Here is a 7,500-nt window from a genome sequence, read left to right as displayed (position 1 = left end):
ACCCAGCCATAAACTGTCATCCTCGAATTTCACATGCAAGGCAAGGAAGGCATTAATGTGTGTGCTGCTTCTCAGATGGGTGTGAACCTGGGTGTCCTATCTGCTAGCATTAGTTGGTGATATTAAATATCCCACAGTTACCTTATAGAAGTGTAGGTGAGTCATGACTAGCCCCCTGAACAAATTTCAAATTCTTGCCTGGACCATAGGTAGCAACTGGGGTGTGTTCTGTCAGCAAGCAGCTCACTTACCACTCACCAAGCTCCTTGATTCAAAGCGCTCAATGTAGCACTGCAATGGCAGAAAGTGTACGGCCATGCTTGACAATATGGGGGTCTCCATGGCAACAATGCCATCGTGCTACTCAGGCAAACGCTGTCCAGGCCGTCATTTTAAAGTTTTAGTCCAACTTCTTGTGACAACTTCCCCAAACAAATGTATTGTGTTCGCAGCAGTATAAGGAAGAGGAAAAGAAAGATAAACAAGAGCGACAATTGCTTTGCAATCCACATGTCCCCTACCGATGTGATACTCTGTAAGTCCAAAAAGGGCAGAATTGAAAAATTGATGAAATACCCTGAAACTCGAACTTGTTCTGTAATGTACCAAGTTTCAATTTAAGATGTTAAAGGGTGTGGGAGAAAAAAAATCTGAAAAAACCATAGGTGGGACGGACAGACGGACGGATAGACGGACGGACGGAGAGCAAATCTGTAGTCCCCTCCGGTGAAACCAGTCAGGGACAAATAAATGTGGAGTCAGTCGGTGGAGCCCCCTGCCCAGCTTATCTATCGACCATACCACTATGCATTTCAGGGAAGGGGGGGGGGGGTTGCATGTTTGTATATCTTGAAGTATTAGGATGAAATGAAATGCACCTTGCAATAATATTATGGGAACAGTTGGTATACGTAACAGGGGTATGCTTCTGAACATTTCATTGGGTGTAGTATCATTTTGAATCCGACTACGGCGGCAATTTTTGCAAACATAATGACGCACGTCTCTCAATCGCTTGCTCCCCTTGCAGAGCGGCGAAGCGATTGGTCTGTTGCTAAACAGGGTATGCTCCCAAACATTTCATTAGATGTAGTATCATTTTGAATCCGACGACAGTGGCCATTTTTGCGAACATGACGAAGCACCTGCCTCACTCGCAAACTTACGTCGCAGCTAGGTGAGCGAGCGCCTTGCAAAACGGTTCATACAGAACGACTGGCTTTGAAAGTGATAGCAAGCTCCTTGATAACAGAACACATCTCCGGTCTGGTCTTCTTGGAGGTTCTTTGACACCAGGTTACACTGCTTGCTATCTCAGAGTGTGGCCTTCTGTGGTCTGGTCTGAGCAGCAACTTCTGCAGTAAAGACAAATTTATCAGGCGGTTTGGATGTTTCATATGACCAACCTTCTCCAGATATGATGGGTCAACGAACAAATCTATTTAATCTAGGAGTAGTTTTCCCCTTAACCAAAATGTTAAGTATTCTAACGGTGAATGAAGAAGGATTTATTGCCAAGTATAATGGAATGTTTTATCCCAGGAGAGAGAGAGAGAGAGAGAGAGAGAGAGAGAGAGAGAGAGAGAGAGAGAGTGAGAGAGAGAGAGAGAGAGAGAGAGAGAGAGAGAGAGAGAGAGAGAGAGAGAGAGAGAGAGAGAGAGAGATATATATATATATATATATATATATATATATATATAGATATATATATATATATATATATATATATATATATATATATATATATATATATATATATATATATAGATAGATTATATTTCTATATAGGATGGACAATATTTTGAAGCAAACACAGAATTGAGGCATTTGGTCTTCAAGTGGAGTCAGCTGCGGTGCCATTTGAAGTGAAGGAAGGCGAGCATACACCAGACAGACTTGACAAGGCACCACCAGGTTTTAGAGGAGGGCGACCAAGTTTGAAAGTTCATTCTTGAGATTGTACAGATGTTGTTTTCTTGTTCTCCTGAGAGTAGATCCACACTTGTTGCGGACTTTGTGGAATGATCTTCGGTTGATTTCAGTTGGATTTGCCTTCAAGGGGGAGAAAGTAAGTTGTTCTAAAGCAACTGCCTCACCACTGGATTCACCAAGAGCACGAGGATGGGTAAGATAACTGAAGATGAGATGGGATGAATCTGTGCATAAGAGACAGAGCAGGCTTCTGTGGAAGAATTCCCAGGCTGAATTAATATGAGCAGCAGTGGATATAGGAGACCAGTCCTGAAGTGTGATGGCTGCTTGCAGTCACTGCCAGGTTGCCTGAGTGAACTGCCAGATTCGCCGGCACAGAGACTTTTTTTTTTTTTTTTTTTGTATACCTTGGTCGAGGCTCGTATGAGAGCTAACACACAACTCACAGCAAGGAGGCATGAGACAAGAGGGGCGGGAGTGGAAGGGACAAAACAGTGGGGAACAGACACATTAGGTGAACTGTGGAAGGGAGTGGGATGGGGATGGGACGGGGAACATGGCGAGGGGAAGATGGACATTAAAGGGACTTTCAGGAAGGAAAGCAGGAGAATTGAAGGAAGTGGGCTTGGGTGGATTATCGGGGGTAGAAAAGATCGAGGATTTGGATGGGGGAAGATAAGAGGTGGTGGTGAACAGCTGTTTTGAAAGCCTGAAGGGAAGAATGGGAAAGAATAGAGTGAGGAAGTTTATTCCAAAGGCGGGAAAAAAGAGGAATGAAAGAGTGAAGATGAGCAGTGATTCGTGATTTTGGTAGTTTTACCAGAAGGGGGTTGTTGGCGGACCTTGAGCGCCCTGTGGAAATGTGGTTGGGACAAATCGCAGAGAGAGCAGGGGGGCAAGGCTGGAGAGGAGTCGGTAGAAGACAGAAAGACCACCGACCAACCTGCGGTGATTGAGTGAGAGGCCCAAAGACTCAGCTTCATTGCGGGAGATGCCAATGATCTTAAAAGCCCTGGTTTCGACAGCGTGAAGTCGAGAAAGGTGGGAGGCAGGAGCACCAGCCCAGAGGGGAGAGCAGTACTCCATCAGGCTACGGACAAAAGCTTTGTAAGTGGTCAGGAGCTCAAGAGGGCCGAGGAAGGACTTTGCACGACGGAGGATTCCCAGTCGGCGACTGGCTTTTGAGGCAAGGTTGGAAATGTGACTTTCCCAGGAAAGGTCATGGCAGATAGTGAGACCCAGAAGCTTGAAAGAAAAGACTTCTTCCAGAGGATTGTTGAGAAAGTGGATGGGGGTTTTGTAAACGGTCCTTTCGAAGAGACATAGTGAGAGTGTGAGATTTGTCTGGATTGAAAGACATGTTCCACGTGTTGGACCAGTTTGTGATTTTATCCAGATCTGCAGTGAGCGAAGAAGCTGCTGCTTGCCGGTCTGAGGGATGACAGATGGTACGGCAGAGGGTTGAGTCATCGGCAAAGAGAAATAGAGGATTTTCCAGAGAGTCCGAGAGATCATTGATGAAAACCAGAAAAAGAACAGGGCCCAGAACGCTACCTTGAGGAACTCCAGCCTGCACAGGAAGAGGGGATGAAAGAACTCCATTTAGGGCCACACGTTGACTGCGACAGGAGAGGAAGTCTGCGAGCCATGAGTGGAGATGGCCTTGAATACCATGGGCAGAGAGTTTGGTGAGTAGGGCAGGGTGCCAGACTGTGTCAAAAGCACGTGATATGTCCAGGGATACGGCTCGGATTTCCTGTCTGGCATTGAGGACCTCCATCCATTGATGGGAGAGCAGTAGCAGCATATCTAGGGTAGAGTGACCTGGTCTGAAACCAAATTGATGATTGGAAATCAAGCCATTGGAGAAGAGGAAGGATTTCATGTCTGAAGCGATGATGGATTCCATAACCTTGCTGATGATTGGGAGAAGGCTGATTGGTCTATAGTTACAGGGATCTGTTTTTGCACCTTTTTATGCAGGGCAGTGATGTTAGCAGATTTCCAAGCAGATGGCAGATGACCTTGGGAAAATGAGAGGGTGAATAGAACAGAGAGAGGGTGAGCAAGAGCAGAAGAGCAGGCTTTGAGGACACGTGGGCTGATGCCGTCTGGACCGGTTGCAGAATCTGACTCGAGGTTTGAAAGCAAGCTCTCCACCTTGTCAGGAGAAAAGGATACAGAGTCCAGGGACAGTTGGGTGCGACTGGGTAAAGTGGGTAGAGATAGTGATGGGTTTGGGACACAAGATTTAGCTGCAAACACCGAGTTTAGACATTCAGCTTTATCACGTGTGGAATCAGCAGTGCGGCCATTTGAGGTAAGGGAGGGGATGGAGGGGGAACATACACCAGAAACAGATTTGATTAAACGCCACCAGGATTTTGAGGAGGGAGAGAGGTTTGAGAGTTCAGACTTGAGATGAGAAAGATGTTGTTTTCTGGCTCTCCTGAGGGTAGCTACACACTTGTTCCGAGCTTTGTGGAAAGAACTGAGATTGCCCTCAGTTGGGTTTGCTTTCCATGAGGCAAAGGCAAGTTGTTTCAGGACAACTGCCTCGCCACAAGCTTCAGTAAACCAAGGGCGGGAGGAAGGGTAAGACAACTGAACACGAGAGGGGATAAATCTGTGCATGAGGGAGAGCAAGTTTCTTTGAAAGAATTCCCAGGATGAGTTGATGTTTGAGAAAGTAGTGATAGGAGACCAGTCTGTAAGTTTGATGGCTGCTCGGAGACCCTGCCAGTCGGCTTGAGTGAAATGCCAGACTCGACGGCGGTGAGGTGGTTCTCTGATAACAGCCAGAGAGATGTCCACTTTAATAAGGACGTGGTCAGAAGAACCAATTGGAGCGAAGGAAGAGCAGCAGATATTGTCAGGGAAATTTGTCAAAATCAGATCCAGAAGAGATGGAGTACCATTGGTTGAGATCCGGGTCGGGAAGTTGACCGATTGAGTCAGTCCCAATGAGTCACAGAAAGCTTTTGCTGATGTCCCATGGCAGGTGAGAGAGGTACCCACACCTAGCCAACTGGCGTGATGACAATTGAAGTCGCCACATAAGAGGAAGAGAGAGTTTGGATGAGAAGATAGAAGAAGGTCCATGTTTTCGGAGAGTGAGGTGTAGATGGAGTCATCACAGTTCGGTGGACGGTACAGTACACATATAAACATGAGGTGGGAGTGGAGGGGAAGCCGAAGCCAGAGGTATTCCTGGGGGTGTGGGGGAGTGAGAGCAGTGCAGGGAGAGTGAGGAATAGAGTCTTTGATGAAGAGAGCAACACCTCCACCAGGACGAGGCTCAGGTCTGTCATACCGTAAGAGGGAGTAACCAGGGAGAGATACTTGGGAGTCAGACACGTCTTGGGAGAGGAAAGTTTCTGTTAGGCAGATAATGTAAATCAGACTGTTAGGCAGACTGTTCTCTGTGAATGGCCAGAGAGATGTTAACCTTCACAAGCACATGATCAGATGAGCCAATTGGGGCAGAGGATGAACAAGATACATTGGGAGGGAAGTTGATCATCACCAAATCCAGAAGGGAAGATTTACCATTGGGTTTATTTACCATAAACATCTATTTAAAATAAATGTCAAATGATTTTCAGATGTGGATGTGTGCGGTTTGGCCAATTTGACAACATATACTGTGTATACTGCACATGTGCAGCACACAAGCCCTCACGGCCACCGGGTCGCATTCCGTTTGTCACTAAGGTTAAAGGGGGGTGTGCACCCTCCAGACAGCACACCTCATCCAAGAGGGAAACAGCAGTCTCACCAACGTTTAACTTGGCCCCTGATCACCAACCCCATAAAAAGATTTTGTGATGATTAAAATATATCAACTTCATCAATAGTTGTACATTTTTTTTCACAACTTGTCTTTTTAAAAAGAAAACATCACAAGTTATATGTTTCATTTTAGTGTATGTAAAAAAACATAGAGTAAATTATTAAAATCTCCTTACCTGTTCCACATTGAACGCTTTGGTTTTACCTGTAAACAATTTAAACATAAGGTGAGGTTACTGATTTGACTCGTGTACATATTATGTTTAATGCTTCAGTCGCATTTTGCTCGGTGGCCGTAGGGTCTAAAAATACAACACTAATGTCATCTTGATATTTTGCTATTTATCAAGTTTGCTAAATTTGTAAGTGCGGAAAAATGGACAAGTGATTGTAGAGTCCAGTGTCCTGCATAATAATTAGATTTCTACTTGTTGTTTCACCTTTTTAGGAATTGCTCTCATTATGCATCGAGTAAGCATGCCAAGATGTACACTTTGTACATACAAAGCACAAGTTGTTGGGACATGCCATAAATACTTACTGTGCTTATACAATAGTTGTGTTTCTGTAGCTGGAATCATTTCCTAACCTGGCGATTCTTCCCAAATGTTAGCTTACATAGCAAGAATAATATACTGTAAATCAATTCTAGCAATCAATTTTTTTTTTTAATGTGGTCATCATGAGGGCAACCCATGACTTTATGTTATTAGAGTTGTTTTACTCTGACTCTTTATTTGTGTACTCACCCAGAGTGCCTGCTCTGGCATTGAAGAACGTTCCTGTATCAGCAATGCAGAATGCAAAGGTTGTTTCGGGTTCTTCAAATGCTCGTCCTCCCACAAACGATGTGCTTACAAGGGCGTTTCTCGAAAAATTGGTAATGACTCACTTTTCCTATCACCGAACCCTGCCCCGTTCATGTTTAAATGTTACGAATACAATAGGTTTGGCAATAGCAAGTTTGATTAGCATTGGCACATCAATAGGAGTGCTGCGTTTTTTTTTTTTGCATTGTACTTTGGCAAATGCTGAGATACCCTTGTGTGCAGTCCTGTTTGGCCTGAATTTTTGGGGGTCATAGCACTCCATAGCATATATATATATATATATATATATATATATATATATATATATATATATATATATATATATATATATATATATATATATACACACACAAACACGCACTCAGAAAATGTAAAATTACAATCCATTTGGTCAAACAATAATGTAAAACATATATATATATATATATATATATATATATATATATATATATATATATATACATGACATGGCCAAAAGTATGTGGACACCATTTCTAAGAAGTGTATTTGGCTATTTCAGCCACACCCATTGCTGACATGTATAAAATCAAACACACAGCCATCCAATCTCCAGAGACAAACATTGACAGTAGAATGGGCCATACTGAAGAGCTCAGTAACTTTCAATGTGGCACCGTCATCGGATGCCACCTTTCCAACAAGTCAGTTCATCAAATTTCTGCCCTGCTATTGCTGCCCCGGTCAAATGTAAGTGCTGTTATTGTGAAGTTTAAACGTCTCAGCCGTGAAGTGGTAGGCCACACAAGCTCACAGAATGGGACCGCCGAGTGCTGAAGTGTGTGGCGTGGAAAAATCATCCATCATCGGTTGCAACACTCACTACCGAGTTCCAAACTGACTCTGGAAGCAACGTCTGCACAAACACTGTTCGTCGAGAGCTTCATGAAATGGGTTTCCATGGCCGAGCGGCTGCACACAAGCCTAA

The 7,500-nt window shown here is 44.2% G+C and overlaps 1 protein-coding gene and 1 long non-coding RNA gene across 3 annotated transcripts in view; one reads left to right on the top strand and one right to left on the bottom strand.

Annotated features, from left to right (window-relative positions):
* LOC147019497 (uncharacterized) overlaps nucleotides 1-7,500 on the bottom strand; it is a 70,400-nt gene that overhangs the window by 35,295 nt on the left and 27,605 nt on the right. Inside the window, exon 2 of the long non-coding RNA XR_015061438.1 lies at nucleotides 5,901-5,929. This is a non-coding gene — a long non-coding RNA (uncharacterized LOC147019497). The remainder of the gene's footprint in view (nucleotides 1-5,900; nucleotides 5,930-7,500) is intronic.
* The window catches only part of LOC147019499 (uncharacterized), a 14,843-nt gene that overhangs the window by 2,910 nt on the left and 4,433 nt on the right, over nucleotides 1-7,500 (top strand). For both annotated transcript variants that reach the window (XM_085894043.1, XM_085894044.1), the window contains exon 3: nucleotides 6,478-6,604. In XM_085894043.1, coding sequence (XP_085750169.1) covers nucleotides 6,478-6,604 — 127 coding nt within the window. The remainder of the gene's footprint in view (nucleotides 1-6,477; nucleotides 6,605-7,500) is intronic.

This window comes from Eptatretus burgeri, chromosome 9 (genome assembly GCF_056783735.1).
Source record: "Eptatretus burgeri isolate ZD-2024b chromosome 9, Ebu_testis_v1, whole genome shotgun sequence".
Classification (NCBI taxonomy): domain Eukaryota; kingdom Metazoa; phylum Chordata; class Myxini; order Myxiniformes; family Myxinidae; genus Eptatretus; species Eptatretus burgeri.
The sequence above is the reverse complement of the archived record's forward strand: the minus strand, read 5'-3'. Positions and strand labels throughout refer to the sequence as shown.